Here is a 23,280-nt window from a genome sequence, read left to right on the forward strand (position 1 = left end):
CAGAGGGTCTCGACGGACCAGACCCGGGCGACAGATCCTTGTTTTATTTATGTTAAATTGTTATTGTCGGTTAATTTTCCATTTTGTTTATTTTGGTTTAAGATATCATTATTTTGTATTTATTATTATCATGTTAGATGTTTAAACTTTTCTGCATTTTATAAGGCAATATATACTTTTTTGTTTTTGTCCGTAGGCTACTTAGGTTATTAAAGAGTTATCGTGTCAAAATATAGGAAATGTATTTATATTTTATTGTATAATCGGTACAGGAGATTACATCATTCAGAGCACCACCTATTGGCCAAAGACGCTGCCACCAGCATTGCGATCCATCCTCACACAAAGTAAGTTGGGTCACTAAAGTCTGATACATGTTTTGCTTAGATTTAATAATTGGGGCTTTTTTTTAAGCCTTTACTCGCATGGTTCATCATACATACTGAACTGTTCTAAGTCTGAGAAATGCTTTCGCCATAATCAGCAAAGCAACATTAATGTGAAATTATTCTTGCGGGCGGCTAGCTAGCTAGCTCACGTTCAACATAAGCTTAAACTAGTTTAGCTACATTTATGTCAGCTCATAAGTGGTGTGTGAAACATATTTGTCTTAATTACGGCTACATACGTCGGTGTTAAAGTGTGAGTTATACGTTATCTTAATCGCTTTTGTTTTACAAATGACAGTACTAACGCTGGCCGACATTTTAATATATGTTTGGGGGGGAGGGGCATAGTCCCCTTCCATGTGCTTGTTACGCGTATGAAACAGGAAACACGTAAATGAACTCAGTCTGTCTAAAGTAGTTAAACCGTCACAATGTGCATTTAAAAAAGCTAGTTTCACTACATAATTCACTTTTTCTGTTCTCTCCTGCAGCTCCCGTACCCACACCACATACACATACACTGATCTACACCATCATAAAACCAACGGCACTTTTAAGAGCCAAACTCAACCTATCTCCCTATCTAGCTCTCTTATATCTATCATCTATTGCTTTATTCACCCTTCTATCTATGCTGTGTACTTCTCTACTTTCCTGTGTTTGTCAGTCTGTCTGTTTGTTTGTAATCCCGTGTTAATCATGCCAGGTGGGTCTACAAAAAAGACATGTCCCTTCTGTCAGAACATTTTATTTTGTGCACAGAAGATCTGTGGACATTGCCTTAAGGAGCAGCCAAAAAAGCAGCGCCTTGAGAAGAAGCTCAAGAGGTTTGATGAGAAGCGAGGGGGTTGGGTGTCAGGGCGGAAGAAGAACCACAACATTGCTTCCATCAAGGATGAAGCCATTGTCTTGGTATGTACACTTTTTACTGTATGTTAAGGCCCGGACACACCAAGCTGACACCAAAGAACTGACACAGACGGACCCTGACTGTTTGCCAATATATTGGGCCAGGATCAAGTTGAATGTTGTTTTTATATACATTTATTTCTTAATGATGTTTGTATCTTATTAACCAATATACATTTTGATATCAACTTCAAATATAGATATTATTGCAAAGGTATTATTTAATATTCTCTTTTCTTTCAATTTTAAAACTACTCTTATCTAAGAGCCAAGGGACACTATTTTAATTGAACTACACATTTAAACAAACAGAGCACTTCCTTCACTTCCATGTTGTGTTCCATTCTTGCTTATGTACACACTTTTAGACCTTAAAGGTAGGGTATGTAAGTTTGACAAACCGGCTCGAGATCGCTAGAATTTGAAAATACACAACCGGAGAAAATCTGCCACTTCCTTATAGAGCCCCTCCTCCAACACACACGAACGCGCACATGACCAATGAGGGCACGAGATAAGTTTGTGCACAGATCGAAGGCTGACAGGCAGGTAGGCCATCCAATTACTTTAGCCGGCCGGCTTAGATGATTGGTCGTGCTTTTTACAGTATTACGGCTTTCACAGATGACATTTTTTTATGGATTTTTTGTCAAAGCACTTAAGATATTCATTGCTATCGGGATGTTAAGAGCATTCCATGGACTATAACAAAAAGTGTATCTCGAGACGGTTTTTCAAACTTACCTACCCCACCTTTAATAAGACTACATAATTGTATGTTACTACTCTATATTACTCTTACGACTACAGCCACAACATACGGGAACGTTTTACATCGTAGCACGCAATTTCAATTTCAACAGTGTCAAGCTATGCTTGGATTGTGTTAAATTTTTAATTATGCAATAGTCATTGTAAGTGTTAACTATTAATTGTTGAGTGGTCACACATTTGTATCTTATTGTACTTTAACTTTAAGATTATCAGGGTTTGAACTGGGACTCAGGATACTGATTTATTTGTATTTTGTGTTTGTCTATAAAATATTTTCTGCTTCTACTGTGTAACCCTTCCTGGTAAATACATGATTCTGCAAAAGCTTAACTCAGCATCTAGGTTTATGAATGGCATACAACTAGATGCTGTCATCAGTAATGTTATAGATGTAGTTATATAGTTGTTGTTGTTGATGTTTCCTTCCCATTTCTTTAAACAGTAAATATATTATTTTGTCATTACAGCTTGAGAAACTCCATGCCATTGGCTTTAAACCAGTGCTGCTTCTTGGCAAGGAGACCAGGAAGAAGGACGTCAAATGTGAAATCCTAACCCCTCGCTGCACACTGACCGGCTATGCCCAGGATTACCTTGACAAGATAGGCACTTTTTATGAGTACCTTTGTGAAGGTGAGATGCTTGCACTATATCTTCACAGTTCACAGTATTGTGTACACAAAATGTTTGTATCAATGGAGAGCTTAACATTTCCTTATAACCAACACAGTTATATGGAATGAGTTTGGATCAACTCATTTAATAAAGTCAGTTAAGTTAACAACAACTTACAGAGACTGTTTTCAATCCATCCAAATCTTGTGGGACAACAACTTGATCCAGTATTTATCCTTTGATACAGCCAGAAAGCAGTCATTCGAGCCATTTATTTGGGTTTGGCAAACTATATTTTTGTGAGACAACTAACACACATCCTTTCTACCTGTTAACTGTCACTATTTTTAGCTGCAAAGTATTACAAAAGTTGAAAGTAATTGCAAAATATTTAGGGATATGGACAACGTTTGACTGTTTATTATTTTAGCAAACTACATACAATAAATACATTTTTAAACACTGAGTATGTAGCCTAATGAGACATGGCTTACTCTGCAGAGGGGACTTGTGGACATTTAACTGTTATTTATCAGGAAATAGTTAGGCAAGTTTACGTGAATTTGAAAAAACATTTTGGGGTATTGTGCTACCACTTGCGCATTCATTGTATACAAATTGAAAGTTGTAAAGTTGTTAATGTCAAGGTAGTTAGGTTTGATGACTGAAATGTATGTTTAGGCTTGAGCCATCCCTTAAGCAATTTCCTTTTAGCAAACCGTTCCTAAACGGTTTCCTTTATCAACGCCCAAAAGGGAGAAATATTTTGAGGTTAATGGTAAGAGCACAATACATGAAGACGATCCCAGTTGACCACATATTCAGTTTGGCAGTTCTGTATTAAGGTCATGTTTCTCGGGTTGTAAACAAAAGCAGTTATCCAGTGCATCCAGAGGTCCCTTTACATTACATTTATGTTTTTATCCAAAGCGACTTGCTACTTATTTGATTGCACTTATGCAAAACACGTTCGCGTCAGTTTCATAAATTCTGAACAAAATGTGTGGATGTAAATAATGTAAGGGAACATACATGCACACGTCTATATGTTGTCTACCGACAAATTGACATGTCACATCACATGGAATGTAGACACAAATCGGAAGAATAATATCGCAAAAACAAAACCATAAATGGTTGACTGGATAAATACCACTATTTCTCTGCTATTAACTTTGACTGCACACAGTCCTATGACATGACGAGTATATTTTTGACCCTGTCTGGAAACATACCTTAAGCACGCTGTATTTCTTATTTCTAGATATATGAGTTAACCTCTTTGTCTTAAGCAAGTCAAGACCAACATTTGTTTAACTTGCACAGGTTGGACACAGGACTCCACTGGCCAGGGGGTTGCGGAAGATCCTGAGGAAGAGACAGTCACGCTGAACCTCACACCCTGTGACCCATCTGAACCAGAAAACAACTGGCAGGAGGCAGGGACCACAGAGAGCCAGGTGCCAGAGACAAGCACCATGCAGGTGGAGGTGCTGAAGACCCCCCCCCGTGAAGCAGTGCACCATCATAGAGGTGGGGCAGGAGGAGCAGCCCCAGCGGGATGATGTGAGACAGGCTACCATCACGGAGGGGCCAGGTAATAAAATAGATAGATAGAATCTGAGGGATGAAACGCTCTTTAATGGTCACACATGCAGAGCACACAGCACACACAGTGACATTTGTTCTCTGAGATTTGCAGCTTTTATATTTATAAAAGTCAAGAGTGTTTTCCGATATTTTCCTAAAACATTATTGTAGGTAACTTGTTGACAAGTCATGCTTCTACAATATCTCAAAACACCTAATTGCACTTCTTGCATTTTTGGGAATAATGATTGTTGCAATAGGTAAATAATAATAACAACAATAGCTTAATCTAAATAACAATTTCACCTACAACTTCATAAATATGAAAGGAAAATGGGATACTTGGGTATGTGTATATCCTTAGGTACTCGGATATAAATAAATATTAAACGTTTAGAAAAATACAGTCTTTCGTTCCTGAACAGACATGTGGTTACTATATGGTTATACCTTTTTCACACAAAAATGCAAAGCAACAGCAGGCTTACTTTACATTTGATAAATCACAAAATAAAACTCCTATGTGATTTGGTTTACACACAGAAAGGGTCTTACATTGTAGCGTTGGGCAGTAGGTCGATTACATCAAAATGATTTGGCTCATGTCCATATATTGTACGACAGGTTGATATCATTAATATTGTGGTCTACCTAAAGCAATCCCTGACCATAGGGGTAAACTTCGAAGCAACTCATGCAACAACGTCATGCAGCATATTTCAACTTTATACTCAAGAACTGCATTTAGATACGACACTGTCCCATAATGAACATACGGGGAATAAACTTAGGTTTTTGAATCAAAGTTAAATTCATTTAACGTTACAGCACAACATGTTAATATTTATCAAACTATTCCTTACACATAAAGTATGGAGTCAATTATATAGGCAAGACAACAAAACACCTAGACTTCATAGATCAACCTCAATTAAATCGCAATAACAAAAAGATATCTGTATCTAACACCTATTGCATCATGTGATGCTGCATTTGTGGGATGTATTTGAAACTTGAGTTTAAGCTTAACTTGGTATACTGTATGTATATAGTAATATTTCTTCTTCAACCCACAGCTGTCAGGACAGGGTCCGTGAGGGACACAGTACTTGGTCCTAGACGCAAAAAGAAAAAGTCAGGTATATTAACAGTATTAAGTATTTTGACTGATTATGATTATAAACATTTGCATGAGTCGAATTGATTGGTATTCTAATAAATATATCGACTTGTACTTTAGCAAAGTGCATGTAAACGCAGTGATTGATGCTTCTTCAGTGAGTTAACAATGCTATATTGTGACTAATAACTATAACTGATACATTATCCAAAAATCCAAAGGGCTTTAATTGTCTAATTAGACTAAAATACATACAGTCATAGTTGATACGGTGGTGATGAGAATGCTAGGCAGTAAAGGAAACAGCAGTGCAGTATTTTCTTTGGTCATCTCAGGCTCAGCAGTGGTATGGCCATTCAAACAAGCATCCCATGTTAGGACTGAGAGCAGCTTGGTTCCATTTCAATGATGTATACAGTAACTTTTGACCAGTGATAACAGTGTGGTCACTTTTCATCGTGCAAGTCTGGTTGCTACTTAAGTGTTCATAGTTGTATTTATTTTATTTCTAATATGACTAATACTGTATGTGGAACCTGCTTTGATGTTCACAGATTGCTCCTACCACACTCGCCTAGAAACGTTCCCCATCAGGAGTGTAATAAAAGAAAGAATGAGAAAGGTTAGACGGGAATAAAAGTAATGCATAGGGTATGCTTTATGATTTCCAAACTTCCAACACAAATGTTTGCTAAATAGCTAATATGCGTTTGGTCTTTCCGAAATTAGAGATTTGTTTTCTTCTATTGATAGGGAAAAGCAGAAATGTTGGTGGAGTGGGAGCCCTGTCCAGTATGGTATATATCTTCCAGTTACTTGGCTTCATGTCATCTGATGTAGTCCCATGTTGGAGAACAAACACATGATATTTAACAAATGCAAAACATCCAAATCTACCACCAGTCCTCTTATATATTTCACTGCTGTTATTCTGAAGCAGCTGAAGTAGTGTAGGAACAAATGTTTGTTTAACTTCATTGTTGTTAATGTATGTGTTTTTGTTTGTTTTTATTGTTTGTCAGAACATTTGTTTTCATTTCTATGTTCACTTTTTCTAAATGGTAAATGAAACATTTACTTATATAAATTGAGTTATAAGATGTTTGCTTCACACATGGTTTATGCTTTTCGGAAAGACGAAACCAGTAACTGTAACTAACATTATTCCATTCTGTTTTCAGTGGCAAGGAGTGGGCTCATTCCTGGCAGCCGAAGAGTTCTCCGGGATAATGCATAAAAATAAAATCTGTTATTTGAACACCAGTTTTGTTTTTGCACGTTTATTCTCTTGTTTATATGCTCCATTTGAGTCATATTTAATATGTTTCTATTAGAAATAAGATGAAAACCTCCACCAAAATGCATTTGACTTTTTAGGAAATTACAGTTGAAATACTACATGATTTCATTGTCAGTGATAGGAACACCATAACCTATTTTAAGCATATTCATGTGTGAAATCTGGTACTTTGCCATCCACTGCCTTATCTAATTTGTTTAACTTCCGAAGTATAACGCTTTGGAGGTAGGCTTGCATATAAAGCGTCTTTGGGTTTCAGAAAAGCGCTCTAAAAATAAAATGTATTATTATTATATCATTTAATTATAGGCCTAATTCAAATGATCCTGATCTGGATCACTGGTTTTGCTACTACATTTGAAAGCTTTTGGGGACAAATGCTTGAGATATTAAAATGGTATTGATTACCTTGAATTTTCTTTTTCACTTATTGAAAACCACAACTCGAGTATCAGGATGGTCTTTATCTGGAAAGTTATCCACATCTCATCACCACGTTGTCACGGCGACCCTTTGTCACGTCACAGATACGGTACCCGAACTCAGATCGCCACCCAAACGATACTGCCGTTGCTAAGGAGGCAAAAGTGCAAATTTGTATTTTATATTTTTTTAAACACAGGGTTTGGTTTCGGATCGCGCCCGATTGACGGATTTCTGAAAGGGAATGGAGCCTAGAAAGACAAGTCGAACGAGTCCACGCACACACGCCGGAAGAACTACAAATATGTCAGCTCTGTGTACTTCGTAACGATTGTTGGGCGCGTATCTAATGGGAATTGTAGTTTGTAGCATTGCTCTCATATCATTTCAATGGGTTAACTTTCTATTCTTCTGTGTTTTTGTATGTTTTGAGCTGAGGTGCCAACTCAACATACAATGTTGATGAAATGAATGAAATTTGATGATGATTCATGGTTTTTGTGTTAATGTAATAGCAGTTAAAACAGGACCGGTCAAATTTGACAGCGAACACCAAAGTAAGGGGGGGGAGCGAATACAAGAGGAGGGTTTTAATGTAACCATTGCTTATGACATTGATGATATTTTAAATCAAAAAACATATTCCCTAAAATGTGGAAGCTCTGGATGCCATACAAATGAATAGTTGATATTTTTTTAGGGCCACAATTTTGGCACCAGAGCACCTAGTGCTATCAAACGCATTTCAATGGTGAAACTATCCAAACATATTGCATAAGACAACATTTTCCACTACGATGAAAGGCGTGTAAGCCAAAAAAACCTTACTCTGGTTCTATCATGGGTAACCCCACCTATCCTCTCCACCTGCAGCTGGACAGACAGATAACCCCCCCCCCCCACCTGGACAGACAGGAGCTCCTTCTCCAACAGAATGCTGCGGCTCCGCTGTCACAGGAACCGATACAGGAAAACATTCCTGCCCACTGCAATAACTCTGTACACAACACGTTCTCACTCCCAACCGGTCACATGTTGACGGACGGTCAACTCCTCGCAGTATCAATACTAATTCGGCTGACTTTTATATTTGATCCAATCGGTATATTGGTATATTTACACCATAACGGTGCACAGCTGATAGAAAGGGACACCTAGTGGTTAAAGCACGTTATTGAAATTTATCATTTTTATTATTAGATATTAATAGGAGACACAGACAGACAAACTAATAAGGCTTTATTTAAACATTAAAGAATTAGGTTAAGGTCTTATTTTGAATAAGAAAAAAGCTTTGGGGGTATAAATATTAAGCCTGACAAAGTACTAATATATTGCTTTCCTGCAATGTTAACTACTGTATGTTTAAGCACTTATTTTAACTGATATTATACATATGTATTATACTCTTATAAGATGTATGTAGATAGTATAAGAAATGTGCAGAATATGACAGTTTAAGGGTGGAGGTATACACACATATTGATAGATGTCTTGTAATGCACTGTTGAGGAACCTGTGACCCAAGTTGTTCATCTCCGACCTTGTCAGGTATTGAACATTCAATTAATAAAGAATACAGAATTATTCAATAGAAAACACAGAATTTGTGTGATTATACTAAATGATTTACAAATAAACACCACTGCATATTTACAACTGTTACACATGCTGATGTAACGCAAATGTTTCCAACTTGGGATCAATAAAGTATATCTTATCTTAAGATGATCGATGGCTACTGCCATATTTGCAAAATTTGCCTCTGAACCTTGACAAGTGCATGTTTCAGGCTCATCAATTTACAACAGGAGGGGTCACAGACATAAGACGAGCTGTTAAATAAAGCTCTTCTGACCTTAGCTGGCATGTGGGTATATATACCCACATGACAGCTAAGGTCAGAAGAGCTTTATTATTTATATTATATATATATATATATATATTATTTATATTATATAATATATATTACATATTAATGCTGCCCATTATGGGCACAAGCAATTTCCCCTATTTATTAATTATATGTTTTAAATGTGAGTGTTTCCTATCCCCTAAACCTCCAGGGATGTACACAGTTTAATACTGGCAACTTCTTATTATGGGTAATATGAAAACGTCTTTTAAAACTACAATTCCCCGCAGAGACGTGCCATAGAACATTGGCATTGGTTCAAATCCAGTTTTGGACAGTCTGCCGTGGTTCCATCCCATTTCAAAGTGCTGTTCGACGCTCGGCGTAACCCTCGGCGCACACTCAAACATCCAATCAGAGCTTGAGGACTATCACAGGGTTTGTCCATGGATGGGTTGTCTAGCGCCATATAGATAGAAGAGTTACGACAGCGGAAGTCCAAAATCGGTTATCGTCACGTGGTTCATGTAGACGAGGATCGTTCCCCGGAAGTTCATGGCGGGCAATGTGAATGCATTGATAACAGGAGATAGAACTACGATTTTTGGTAATTATTAGTGAATAAAGGTTTTGATTTGCAATATTTACACAACAAATCGATGTGTATGTATTTACTTCAATATGTTTTAAAAAATAAAATAGAATTTGCTAATATTAAGTGATAATATTAGGATTAGTGTGAACAACTAGTTTACATGTTAGGCTAACAGTGCCTTGGTTGAAGAGCCTGTTGCTGTTTATAGCTTTGAATTCTTTCAAACCAATATTATCTTCTTAAACTTGTATGGTAGTCAGGAGCATCACTTTCTAATGTTTATTGATATATTTAGAGGGAGGGGATCTAAAGGAATGCTTCAAAATTCAGATTAGATTAATTTCTACCATTTTCTTAAATTCATGGTAGTTTCAGTAATCCCATGGTAATTGAGGACACAAGTTATCTAAATGACTAATGTCATCTTTATGGCTTTCAGAAAGGACAGGAGACCGACAGGTGACTATCAAAGGACTAGCAGCAGCAGCATGATGATGATGTTAAATGTGTTGTTTTAGGAACATCCATTGCAAATACATGGAATTCAATAAAAATTGAATAGCATATCAGTGTTTCCCCTACCATTGTCTTGGCGGGGCGCTGCGCCCTGCCAACGGAGCCCCGCGCCCTGCCTGAAAATTCAAGGTTTTTTTTTTTTTTTTTTTTTATTTACATTTTTTTTTTTTATTATTTAAAAAAAAATATATATATATAGCACCAAATTGCAACTGAAGTAATATATCTACGGTCACTTTCACATTGAACATGTGCTCTTTTATTAAATAAACTAAACGCCTATGTTATTTATCCAATGTGCATGTTTCAGTGTCCACAGCCTTGCATATTCACATTCTCCCTCCGCTCTGTTTCTGAAGGGCGGGGCTCCCCCCCCCCACACACACACACTCACGAGAATGCACACACTCACAATCAGAGACAAGAGCGGAGGAAAGGAGGAGAACAACAGCTCTGCAGTCTGCCCGTTTGTGTGTCCCCCCAGTTTCAATTTTGTTTATTATTATTTTTTAACCGCAAGCCGTTATCGTCACAGGAGAAGGACACACACAGCCTGCCCAGGTGGACGCGCGCGAACGCGACAACGAACGTAGCGTGCGCATTCTAAAAATAGCTCACAGATGGTGAGCAGGTACCGCGGTTTTGAACTACAGTATTGAATTTGACAGAAAACAACAATCAAACGCCAGCAGAAGAATAGTCTAATGAGTTGGGTGAAAAAAAAGACAGGAGATGTGAGTTGGTTTATTCAGTAAATTAGCTCAGGATAATTGGATGTTCTGTCACTTGTTGATGTGAGGCTAATGCAGGATTTGCTAGCTTGATGCTACCGACATTTAGCGGCAGTGACTCAACAAATTGCCACTTAAAATGTATCGTCAGCAATGTATGACAAGCAGACTGCTTGTTTAATGTTAGACTCACACCAATAGCTCAATATGATCATAACACGATTGCTTTCATATCAGAGATCAGATGAGGTGGAGCTGCGTCCAGCAATAGAGGATGAGGCAGAGAGAAGCAGCAGCAGCACAGGGTTGCAGCAGGTATGTTATATGCTGTAGTCAGGTGATTTAAATGTATCAATGAAAGGAAGAAGTGTAGGCTACATGATAAGAAGGGAATACAGTTTGAATTAAAGTAATAAAGTACAGAGTAACACTGTACTTTATTACTTTTTAATGTACAAATACTTTGTTACTGTACGATATCAATAACAATAATCCACAGCCCCTCTCTCTGCTCCAAAGGATAAAAAAAATCTGGGTGCCCCGAATTTTTTTTTCGAGGTACCCGAGCAGCACCCTGCCAAGGCAGTAAACCTAGGGGAAACACTGCATATCATGCAGTTTGTCTGTGCCTTTTCCTCCGTGTTGTCCTGGTTTGCTGTGCTGCCTCCTACTCGCCACCATGGTTTGCTGTGCTGCCTGGGGATGCTCAAATCGCTCAGAGAAAGGAGTACGAATGTACGGCTTCCCCACTGACACAGAGCGCAGGAAAAAATGGCTGGCTCAAGTCAGCAGGAGCAATTTCACGACCAACAGCAAAAAAATATGTGAGGTAATTATATACAAACACTGCATTTGCACTTTTTCACAAAACGAAAACCACACCATTGGGAAAGCTTAATGTTTTGTTTAATACAAAAAAACAGGGAAAGGCTTGAAAAACACAGAGTTGAGACTCAGGGTGCAGGGTGAGGGTCTCAATGCAGGTATTCAGGCTCCATTGAATCATCATGACATCATCAGTTAAAAGCAATGGAATCACGATCTACACCATTTGTTCTAATTATCTGATTTTGGAGTAGATGGTAAGGAGAAGTAGCTGAATTTTAAGAAAGTCAGGGTCGGATATACATGGCTATTTTTGTGATATACCTATAAGGTAAAATGACGAATAAAAACTTGCATTTTTCAGTGATCTCTGTATTTTGTCGACAAATGCAGCCACCGCGCTGTCTTCTGCTACAAAGAGCCCATTAAAAAAGGCGCTGCCATCAGAACTGAGGAAAAAAAGATGAGCAAATATATCCATGAAATATAAACAGTAATCAAAAAAGTTAAATAACAACATTGTAAAAACAGCACCTTCCACTTCGCCGAAAGCGATACAGCTTCCTGTTTCCATCGGCAGAAACAGCCAACATCCCCGGCGTGCAGGCAGGGCAGATGAAAGGAGCACCACAGCAGAGCTGGTCTTCCTCATACGAGGCATAGGAGAACTCCAGAAAGCTGCGCTGCAGTGCATCTCCGTTGACAGGTCCAGACTGGAAGATAATTACATATATTGCTGTGATTTTGTCTATTTACGGAAATGTTATAATGTATAATATGGTAAAGAATATTTACACTTACTCTTCCTCCACACTTTGTGCGATGCTCCAGCAGCTTTGCAAAGGCCTGTCTGGAGAATCCCGGAGAGATTACCTTGAGCTCTTCAAAGGAGCTCAGGAGGTCCAAGGTGTAAAGTGTGGAAATACTGACCGAAGCTGGCCAGTATCCACTCCTAAGGAGGACTTTCAAGTCGGGGGTCCACTGCTGCTGGCAAGTTTGACAGACATATAGTGGCAGATGCAAGTCATAACGCCATTGGAACAAGTAAATAAACATAATTAAGACACATTTTACAACAGTTCCATCTACAAATAGTCAAAGATGAACAGATATTACATGAAGGTTTTACTCCAAGTGGAAGCACAATGCCTCGGCCCACAACAGTAAACATAACAACAATTCAATAGAAATCCAAATATATATATATATATATATTTGTTTACCATTGATGGTAATTAAAATCACTGGTTTGCCTGGTACCACAGTGAAGTTTGTGCCTTTACAGGAGCAGTTGGGTGCCTTCACAGTTGGTAATATGCAAGCTGTCAAAAAAAAAAGAAAAAGCACTAATTACCATTATATGCTGGCCGAAGAGACATGTGAATATCAAAATGCAAGTTTGAGAGAGCATACCTTGGTCATGGGTGTCATATCCACCTTCCTCTCTAACAACACACGTTGTTGGACCAATTGGTTTAAAAAAAACATTCATTAAACTGTCCCTGTTGTGGAGTGGCTGGTTCTTGTGATGAAGTACATCACAGTCTCCACAGAACCACTCCTCGGGGAGACACTCTCTACACCTTGGGAGGAAATACAAAATTATTCTAATATCCTAGAATTACTTTCATTTTCATGTGGGTTTTCTCTAGGTATCCAGTTTTCTAACATCCCAAAAGTCATGCATGTTAGCTGAAATAGCAGGGCACTGAGCATTAATACTGAAAAATTACAATTAGGTAAAGTAATTTAAATAAAGGTAAATGTTATCTCACCTAATAACAGCCGGCTCGTGGCAGAGGCCACACAGGGGATGACCAACAGCCTCTTTTTCTAGAAGGCATTGTAGGTGGTGTGGTCTCGCTTCTTTCCAGCGCTCTGAGGCTTTCTGCTGCCGAAAAGATCAGGATGAGGCAGAGCTTTTTTGAGGCTCAGGAGGAGGACATGAGGAAAGAATGTCAGAGAGTCTCTCCATATTCTTTTCTGTGAACAGAATGGGAAACTTTAACTGTAAATGACTATATTTAAGATGAACACTAAAAATCAAGGATCATTTCTTTGCTCAGTATGGAACTGGCCAATATCTTTACTGAATTACATTCCTCGTTCGAGTCCTGAACTGTCAGTTGTGTATAAGGTTATTTTCTCTCACTAACACAATTTATTTAAAAATTGATTTTAGTTTTAAACTTAAAGCCATTTTTGTGATTGACCAAATTCATGTTGTGCTGAAGGTTCAGTACGCAGAACCTCCACACTGGAAGACTGGAAGCCCTCAGTCGGGGGGGATGTGACTGTAAAACATCACACAGAGGGTTAACAACAGATAACTGATGATTTGTATTATCTACCTATTGTTTAAAAGCTTGTGAAATTAAATAAAGCATAGTTCTTATGACACCGCAGTGGGAATGTCTCCGACTGTAGTGTCACTATGCGTTTATATATTGGAATTATTGTAGACCCTCAACAAGCAATTAGTGTGTTTTAATTCGATTTTCCAACCATTTACTTAGTAAATTCATAAAAATGTAAAATAATTGGGATTTCAACCTGTAGCTGAGCCTTGGCGTCGCCCTCCACGCCTCCCTCTCGGCTTGCCACGTCCTACACAGCCCCTTTTAGGGGACTGTAAAGTGTCTCCTACAGAGCGTGCCCGTTTCCTCTCCTCAGCTGCTTTCTGTGACCAAGTAACAACTCATGTAAGGTTGATGTTGCTGATAAACTGATACCATATGACAGTGGACAAATAAAAGTAAATTCATTCACTTGAAGAACATTTTTGCTTCAAGTTTTTCCTACCATATACAACTAATGCAGTAAAACAAGTTGAACAAGCTTTATTTAGTAAGCCTCTGCCCCCCATGTTGTAATGATGAACCGTTTTGCAAAGGCCCTATACATTGATCCAAAATCTAGTTACTCTTGGCCTGTTCAGCATTTTTTGGATAACAGATAGTGCCAAATTCAAGTGGGAAATCAGGGGTAGACATTAAGGGTAAAATGCCACTGGCCCTCCGGGCCGGTGGAATTGTATTATCACTGGCCCCACCATTGTGACCACTGGCCCGGAGCATTCGTCCAAAAAAAATCGACTAATAATGAAGCAAATTAACACATTTGTTGCAATAGTAATTTATGCTAACTACATTACTACTTGTACTACAACATTTGAATCATCAGTTCTTCCTCACTTTCCTCAATTGATCATATTTGGTTTATTAAAATAATCATATTGTTGTCATTGTTAAAACATTTCTGCTATTATTATGAGTATTATTATTTATATAATGCGCTTTCTGCCGTCATTAGGAGTTAGAAATGTAATGGTTATGTAGTAGATTAGAACCTTCATTATCCTAAACTGCTGGGACATTTCCCTATAGCCAATACCTTTTATATTTTCTACTCTTCACTGACTTGTCAGCATAGGTCGGCATTGATGTGAAGAGCCGACAGAAGACCTTGGCATCATATTGAGAGGTGCAGTGATGCGTCATAAAACCAGGAAGTAAGCTGCTGGTTCCCTCGACAAAAAAGCAATGGGACTCCTCCACAGGGTTTTGGAAAATAGCTGGAAATAAAGTCTGTGGAAAACGAACCTGTTTGATAAATGCAGGTTTTTTTCAGCCGGATAATCTCCACATGTCTACCCTACTTTTATAATTTTCGAATCATAAATCTAATCGATAGATTATAAAAGGGTTTTAGGACGCGTCACTGCACCACTAGAAGCCAACTCCATCGATCAAGCTGGCTGAAACGTTCTCTCCCTCTTCTTCTCATGCTCCCTGTCACTCTCCTTTAACTCCTCCGGTGACTTTCTTTTATTTGAAGATTGTTTTTTGTTACCGCTGGTATTAAAAACATTTTGGCGAATGGTTAGGTGGCGCGATAGTCTGTAGTGAAGGAGCGCGCTCCCGCTCACGGGAGCCTGCTCGCGCTGCGCTCCGCAGCAAACAGCTGTTTGCTTTTCACCCAACAATGACAAGCGACTCACGAAACGCTATGTTGTAGCGTTGATAAACGAAACAATTTAACTAAATTGATAGTCAAAATACCAATACCACAGGAAACATTTTTTTTTAAACAATATTTTTAGTGGCCCAAGCGGGCAAGTGGAAAGTACGTTATGCTGGCCCGGGGTGTCTAAATAGTGCTTCCGGGCCAGCGGGTCAATTATAATGTCGAGCCCTGGAAATGAATGAGGTCATATGGGTTAAAACACCAACCTTAGCTTCAGCTAGCATGTGTTCATGCTTCAGCTCAAGAGCCATGCGTTTCCCTTCTTTGGATTTGGGATTATTGGGGTATGGGTTGTGTTTTGCTGCCATTGCAACCCAGCCAGCCAGCCCCAGCCAGCCAGCCAGCCAGCCACAACAGATATGCAACAGCTGCTGTATGAGAGAAACAGAGATAGAGAGACAGATTGTAAGATTGAGAGGGATAGATGAAGAAATAGATAATGAATGATAGAAAAAGATAGAGACAATAACTATAAGAAAGGTAGGTAGATAGATAGAGAGATAGGTTGAGTTTGGCTCTTAAAAGTGCCGTTGGTTTTATGATGGTATAAATCAGTGTATGGGTTTGTGGTGTGGGTACAGGAGCTGCAGGAGAGAACAGAAAAAGGGAATTATGTAGTGAAACTAGCTTTTTTAAATGCACATTGTGACGGTTTAACTACTTTAGACAGACTGAGTTCATTTACGTGTTTCCTGTTTCATACGCGTAACAAGCACATGGACGTGGACTATGCCCCTCCCCCCCAAACATATATTAAAATGTCGGCCAGCGTTAGTACTGTCATGTGTTAAACAAAAGCGATTAAGATAACGTATAACTCACACTTTAACACAGACGTATGTAGCCGTAATTAAGACAAATATTTTTCACACACCACTTATGAGCTGATATAAATGTAGCTAAACTAGTTTAAGCTTATGTTGAACGTGAGCTAGCTAGCTAGCTGCCCGCAAGAATAATTTCCCATTAATGTTGCTTTGCTGATTATGGCGAAAGCATTTCTCAGACTTAGAACAGTTCAGTATCAATGATGAACCATGCGAGTAAAGGCTTAAAAAAAAGCCCCAATTACTAAATCTAAGCAAAACATGTATCAGACTTTAGTGACCCAACTTACTTTGTCAGAGGATGGATCGCAATGCCGGTGGCAGCGTCTTTGGCCAATAGGTGGTGCTCTGAATGATGTAATTTCCTGTACCGATTATACAATAAAATATTTATACATTTCCTATATTTTGACACGATAACTCTTTAATAACCTAAGTAGCCTACGGACAAAAACAAAAAAGTATATATTGCCTTCTAAAATGCAGAAAAGTTTAAACATCTAACATCATAATAATAATAAAAAAATAATGATATCTTAAACCAAAATAAATAAAATGGAAAATTAACCGACAACAACAATTTAACATAAATAAAACAAGGATTAAAACAAGGATAAGTTTGACTCAATGTTGTGTAAAGTACCCGTTATGGTTAAAAAAAAAAAAAAAAAAAATATTTTTGGAAAATAATACAGCTTCCAGCTTCCCGAGACACGAAGAGGAGACACGAACAATTCTTCCACTTGAAATGCGTTTAAACTGTGTCAGAGAGATGTTTAATCGGCTCATTTTAATTGGTTAATAATTGGTGTTTAATACTAGCAACTTCTAATTGTTGGGGGGGGGGGGGCGGCGTTCGATCCAGTTTCGATTCCGTAACCTTGGCGCACTGCCACTCCAACATCCAATCCCGACTTGAAGTTTAATCACGGGGACTGTAGTCCTAAATGATAGCTGGGGATTATGGGTAGTGTAGTGTCTTCGGCCATCCTAAACTCGATGATGCTCGAAATGTCCCTTATAGGCCTACATCTGTTTCCGGTTATTTTTATTTTGAAATTCAGTTCCTGAAGGACGGCAAAAAAGCCCGAGATTATAGAATTAAACAAATAAATAAAAACAAGGATAATTGTGTGTTATTGTTGACTAAATAACAGTGTGTTATTTTGAAAAGAATAACAAATTAGAAGGAAAAATTTGCCCCATTTATTTTCCTCACAGACAGCAACAAAAGTCCGAAATTATACGATTTTAAATAAAAGCAATAATCGTGGTTTGATATTGAGTAAGAACATGTTTTTATGAACCACACAGCTTCCGGTCTTCCTATAACACGTAATGCCGTGAGACTACCAACAGAAATACATTGCTTTTAAAATCGTGCTGTGCAACACGAAAAAAAAGGGGAAAGACTACCAATAGAAATACATTGCTTTTAAAATCGTGCTGTGCAACACGAAAAAAAGGGGGAAATCGTGTTGGTGAACATGAATCAATAGATTAAAAATCGTGTTGGTGAACACGAAATGCCGTGAGACTGGTTTGCATGTGGAGAGGTGCATCCGAAGAGTCAAAGAGAACAAACTATTTGACAAAGCCATACCACTGTCTGTGTGTGGAAGCATTGAGGAGCTCTTCAATGTGGCTTGCTTCCTGGTCAACTACCAGAACGGACCGCTGGTAAAAGCATGGGCAAGCCTGGGCAGCAATTAGTGATGGGAATTATGGCTCTTTGAAGGGAAAATAAGCGAAATAATCACCAGGATAATGATTGACTGTATTGCCAGACCTAATGTCAATAATCTTCTTTGTAAACCTGACACAAGGTTGCGTCATATCCATGTCAGTGAATGTACTACTTTGAATTTACCCTCTGTATGTGTTAAGTAACTAAAGTTGTCTTGACTTGAATGAAATTCACGCAACTCTTTATATTAGATACTGTGTTTTTAAGTGGCGATGGAGATTATTTGTTGACCCTGCTTTAAAGGATAGTTTGCCTTTACAAATGGTGCGCTTTATCACTGCCCGGGTTTTGGTTGAAGTGCATCCAAATGCTGCTGCGTTTGGCTCATTTTCCATTTTCAAAAGAATTGGCTAATGAATATAACTAATATATATATTATATATAACTAATGAATTATAACCTCAAAACAAATGCACACAAAAGTAACATAGGACAATACATAATATAATAAATCCACAATATGATAACATGATGTAGTGTGGTACACTAATCTTTCATTTAATTTCAAACCTTTATTTATTCAGATTGGTCCCTTGAGATCATAGATCTTTTTTACAAGGGAGACCTGCAGCAATTTAAGTTCCACATGAAACATAAAACAACATAAAAACAAACAATAGAGGATATCATACAACATATTTCCATACTTATCAACATTTCCAAATACCCATAGTTTCAGAAAACATTTCACTTAGACGTGCTTTAAAAACATTCAGAGAAATAAAATTGCTCAATTTCAATTTTAGCTGTAGACTGTTCCAATCTATGCTATCTATCAGTAGCTATATCGCCATCTGTATGCTATGTATTTTGCTATCTCTCTCTCTCTCTCTCTCTCTCTATCTATCTATCTATCTATCTATCTATTTATCTATCTATCTCTCTCTCTCTATCTATCGTATGTATATCGCTAACTCCCCAAACAACTCCACACCGAAGACCGGAAGTACTCAGGCTCACAACCAGCCGCTGGAAGTTGATAGACGCCATCTTGTGCAACTAGCCCATAGGAGGGTTATGGCTAGAAAGGATCCGTCTGAGTTGTGAGAGCAGAGCTGACGTTAGCTTGTGTCTTTTGGAGCACACGTGCTGAGACTGAGTAGACGGAGATTGGAGTGAACGTTGAAGTGAGAGCGAGATTGAGAGCAGCTGGTGGAATGGCGTCTTTGATTCCTGGAGAGGAGGATATGGAAAGTGCATCTGAAGGAGAAGGAGGATGGAATGAAGTAAGGAAAAAGACTTCAAGAAAGAAGATAGACATGTCAAGTGACACTCTTAGTGAATCTGATTCGCAGAATGAATTGAAGAAAGTAAAGAAAAGGATTGAGAATGAAGAGTGGAAAGTGATTGTGGAGTTTGGTGAGCAATCCGCAGCTAAGCTACATCCAGTGGCCCTGACTAAAGCAATTCACAAATAAATTGGATCGATAAAACAAGCAAGATTTCTGAGCAAAGGACGGATGTTGGTTGAATTGATTAATGCAAAACAACAGGAAAAGTTACTGAAAATGAAGACCCTGAATGAAGTTCGAATTAAATGCCATGTTCCTGGAGCAAATCGGAAAATACTTGGAGTTATCAGTGGAGTTCCCATAGAAATCGGCATAGAAGAACTCAAGAAGGAAATTAAAGGGGGAAAAGTGACTGTAGTTAAGCGTCTTCCTATAGGTATCAGGGTAAGATAGTGGATAGTTTGTCTGTTCTTCTTCAGTTTGAAGAAACAATTCAACAGAAGATAATGATCGGTTGCATGAGCTTTCCAGTAAGAGAATTCATCCCTAAACCTCTGCGGTGCTTTAAGTGCCAAAGGTTTGGGCATGTGGCAGACAAGTGCAAAGCAACTAAGCCCAGGTGTCCAACATGTGCGGGGGAACATGAATATGGTAGTTGTACTGCAGGTGCTAAGGTGAAATGTTGTAACTGTGGTGGGGAACATAGTGCTGCGTATCAGGGCTGCGAAGTGCAGAAAAAGGCCAAGGAGGTGCAGAGATACAAAGTGCAAAATAAAGTCTCATATGCTGAAGCAACAGAAAAGGTTTCACTAAACATAGCTAGGAAATCCCAAGTAGCAGCAAGTATGTTCTCTTCAAAAGATTTTCCCAAACTCCCACAGGCAAAGGAAAGCTCCACAAAGTGTTCACATCAGTGTGTGATAGGAGAGGATGCATTGATTGTTAATAAGTACAAATTTGTGGCCTTTATTGGAAAAGTGGTGAATGTTGCTTTACAACAAACAAAAAAGAGGTCAAGACTGAAAACAATAGTGGAAGCAGCAGGTGAATTTTTGGGGATAAAGGATATAACCGTTGAAATAATACATGATATGCTTGCCACCAATAATGATGATTCACAGATTAATGAATAGATTCATGGTTTTTCTCATTCTGCAATGGAATGCTAGAAGCGTTATTGCAAATGGACAATAATTCAAGACCTATATATATCAGTTAAAAGAAAAACCAGACGTTATTTGTATTCAAGAAACATGGCTGAAGACTAATTTGGGCTTCATAATTGGGGGATATACTGCTATAAAACAAGATAGAAATGATGGCCAGGGAGGGAGATGTGCAATCTTTATCAGAGAAGTCATGTCTTATAGTAAGCTAACATTTAAGAACAGTCATGATTTAGAAATAGTGGGTGTAGAAGTTTGGATTAATAAAAGGAAAATTAGTGTCCTGAATTTTTATAATTCATGTAATAAACTCAAAATAGAGGAATTAGACAGTCTTTGCCAAGGAAATGAAATAATATGGTGTGGTGATTTTAATGCACATAATACAATGTGGGGAGGGAGATCAACAGATTACAACGGACAGGTGGTGGAGGATTTAAAGGAGGCAAAGGAATTAGTTTGTTTAAATAATGGGCAAGGTACAAGGATCAATTTTAGAGATGGAACAGAGTCTGCGATCGACCTAACTCTTGTAACAAGTGAATTAGCTTCTGGTAGCAGTTGGGAAGTATTGGCAAATAACAGTATTGGGAGTGATCATCTTCCGATTATAATCAAGTTTGATATAAATCATGTGGTTGAGCTAGACGGTATCATGAGATGGACTTTTTCTAAAGCAAATTGGGAGATGTTTGCTAAATTGTGCGATAATGAATTGGATCAGATTTATATGGCAGAAAGTATTGATGAAATAAATGAGCAATTTATTTCAAATATAATTAAAAGCGCTAATCAAATCATTGGGAATAAAACTGGTAAACTTAGTAAATGTGTTAAGATGGTACCGTGGTGGAACAAAGAATGTAATGATGCAATCCGAAACAAAATCAGGCTGTTTGGAAAGCTAAGAAAGACACATTCATTACATAATTTATTAGATTATAAAAAGGCTCAGGTAAGGAACATTGTTAAAAGAGCAAAAAGGGAGTGTTGGAGAGGATTCTGTTCAAGTATTGGGAGAACTACACCATTAGATAAAGTATGGGGAATGATTAAGAAGATGAGGGGAATAAGACAGCAGAGTAATCTGCCAGTATTAGAAATTGGAGGGGAAGTTGCCACTTGTGCTTTGGAGAAGGCAGAAATTCTAGCTAAAAATGTTGTCAAAGTTCATTCTTCAGAAAATTTGACAGAAGAAGGTAAGATCAGGAGGCAGGAAGTGTTAGATGAACATCCTAATGTATATGAAAAAAGACATTCGTCGCAGAGTGTTGTAAATATACCTTTTTCTATTCAAGAGTTGAGAAGAGCATTAAGTAAGTGTAAAATGACTGCTCCTGGGAAAGATAATGTATGTTATATAATGTTGACCAAATTAAGTGATTTTGCATTAGGAAAGCTGCTGGAGATGTACAATAAGATCTGGGAGAAAGGGAAGCTGCCAATGATATGGAAAGAGTCAGTCATTATTCCTATTAGGAAACCTGGGAAAGATCCAACCAGTCCAGGCAGTTATAGACCTATAGCTCTGACATCACACTTGTGTAAAATTATGGAAAGAATGATAACAGAAAGGTTGACATACTACATTGAGAAAAATGAACTAATGACTCCTTATCAGAGTGGGTTTAGAAGAGGGCGGAGTACTTTAGATCCACTGCTGTGCCTGGAGTCTGAAGTCAGGAAAGCCCAAGCGAATACGGAGTGTGTTGTAGCTGTATTCTATGATGTGGAAAAAGCTTACGATATGATGTGGAAGGAAGGATTATTAATAAAACTGGACATTATGGGTCTGGGAGGTAATGTATATAATTGGATTATGGATTTTTTGTTTGGCCGTGCCATCAGAGTCCGAGTTGGCAAGTCATATTCTCGAAGGCATGAAGTTGAAAATGGAACCCCGCAGGGGAGTGTCATCAGTCCTCTTTTATTTTCTATCATGATCAATGATATATATACACAAGTAGGATCTGATATTGGTAGGTCACTTTTTGCAGAGCTATTTGGAAAAGGGGCCGAAATATAAAATATATTGTAGCTAAGATTCAGGAAGCCATTACGGAAATTGAAAGCTGGTCTCTGACGTGGGGAAAAAACTGAAACTTTATTTTTTACGAGGAAAAGGATAGGTGAGGAGGTTAGGTTAAAACTTTATGGACAAGATCTAAAGAAAGTGAAGACATTTCAATTTCTGGGAATATGATTGGACGAGAGAGTCACATGGAGTACTCACATTGATAAAGTAGTAGATAAATGTAAAAGGGTTTTAAATGTTATGAGGTGCTTGGCAGGCACTAAGTGGGGGGCTGATAAAGCTGCTTTGAGGAACGTATACACAGCCTTAATAAGATCAGCCATAGAATATGGACTAATAGTGTATGGTTCAGCTGCATATTCTTCTCTTCAAAAATTAGATAGAGTCCAGGCACAAGCACTAAGGATATGCTGTGGGGCAGTAAGATCTACACCAGTGTCGGCACTTCAGGTAGAGGTCGGAGAAGTACCTATTTCTTTGAGGAGAAAGCAGTTAATTGTTAATTACTGGGCAAATCTACAGGGCCATAAAGATACTCACCCTACTAAACAAACTGTACAAACAAGTTGGGAAAGTAACAAAATAAAAAAAGAAAGTTTTTGTGT

The 23,280-nt window shown here is 38.2% G+C and overlaps 2 protein-coding genes across 16 annotated transcripts; one reads left to right on the forward strand and one right to left on the reverse strand.

Annotated features, from left to right (window-relative positions):
* The first annotated feature begins 968 nt into the window (after positions 1–968).
* Positions 969–6,999, forward strand: LOC307025243 (uncharacterized protein). Of its 5 annotated transcripts, XM_079659883.1 has the most exons (7): positions 969–1,301; positions 2,540–2,705; positions 4,014–4,284; positions 5,354–5,416; positions 5,952–6,019; positions 6,151–6,194; positions 6,579–6,999. In XM_079659883.1, exons 1-3 carry the CDS (start codon positions 1,089–1,091, stop codon positions 4,250–4,252), a joined length of 618 nt encoding a protein of 205 aa, XP_079516009.1. In that variant the 5' UTR covers positions 969–1,088; the 3' UTR covers positions 4,253–4,284; positions 5,354–5,416; positions 5,952–6,019; positions 6,151–6,194; positions 6,579–6,999. The 5 variants fall into 5 exon arrangements, with proteins under 5 accessions (XP_079516009.1, XP_079516007.1, XP_079516011.1 ...); XM_079659881.1 differs by having other exon boundaries at positions 6,151–6,999; XM_079659885.1 differs by lacking the exon at positions 6,151–6,194.
* Positions 7,000–11,706: 4,707 nt separating this feature from the next.
* Positions 11,707–16,846, reverse strand: LOC307036749 (uncharacterized protein). Of its 11 annotated transcripts, none has more exons than XM_079677337.1 (10): positions 16,786–16,846; positions 15,875–16,252; positions 14,196–14,322; positions 13,856–13,936; positions 13,418–13,625; positions 13,056–13,225; positions 12,866–12,964; positions 12,444–12,629; positions 12,177–12,355; positions 11,707–12,091 (listed from the first exon to the last, which is right to left on the reverse strand). In XM_079677337.1, the coding sequence occupies exons 7-10, from the start codon at positions 12,866–12,868 to the stop codon at positions 11,950–11,952; spliced, it is 510 nt and encodes a 169-aa protein (XP_079533463.1). In that variant the 5' UTR covers positions 12,869–12,964; positions 13,056–13,225; positions 13,418–13,625; positions 13,856–13,936; positions 14,196–14,322; positions 15,875–16,252; positions 16,786–16,846; the 3' UTR covers positions 11,707–11,949. The 11 variants fall into 10 exon arrangements, with proteins under 11 accessions (XP_079533463.1, XP_079533469.1, XP_079533468.1 ...); XM_079677342.1 differs by lacking the exon at positions 13,856–13,936 and having other exon boundaries at positions 12,444–12,626; XM_079677333.1 differs by lacking the exon at positions 13,856–13,936.
* Positions 16,847–23,280: the final 6,434 nt, after the last annotated feature.

This window comes from Notothenia rossii (assembly GCF_949606895.1).
Source record: "Notothenia rossii genome assembly, chromosome: 1".
Taxonomy (NCBI): Eukaryota; Metazoa; Chordata; class Actinopteri; order Perciformes; family Nototheniidae; genus Notothenia; species Notothenia rossii.

Coding starts and splice junctions, on each gene's coding strand:
- LOC307025243 (XM_079659881.1), top strand. CDS start 1,089: ATGCCAGGTGGGTCTACAAAAAAGACATGTCCCTTCTGTCAGAACATT. Junction 1,302..2,539: donor AGGATGAAGCCATTGTCTTG/GTATGTACACTT, acceptor TTGTCATTACAG/CTTGAGAAACTCCATGCCAT. Junction 2,706..4,013: donor TTATGAGTACCTTTGTGAAG/GTGAGATGCTTG, acceptor TAACTTGCACAG/GTTGGACACAGGACTCCACT.
- LOC307036749 (XM_079677341.1), bottom strand. Junction 12,356..12,443: donor GCACAAAGTGTGGAGGAAGA/GTAAGTGTAAAT, acceptor ATTATCTTCCAG/TCTGGACCTGTCAACGGAGA. Junction 12,092..12,176: donor CGCTTTCGGCGAAGTGGAAG/GTGCTGTTTTTA, acceptor TTTTTTCCTCAG/TTCTGATGGCAGCGCCTTTT.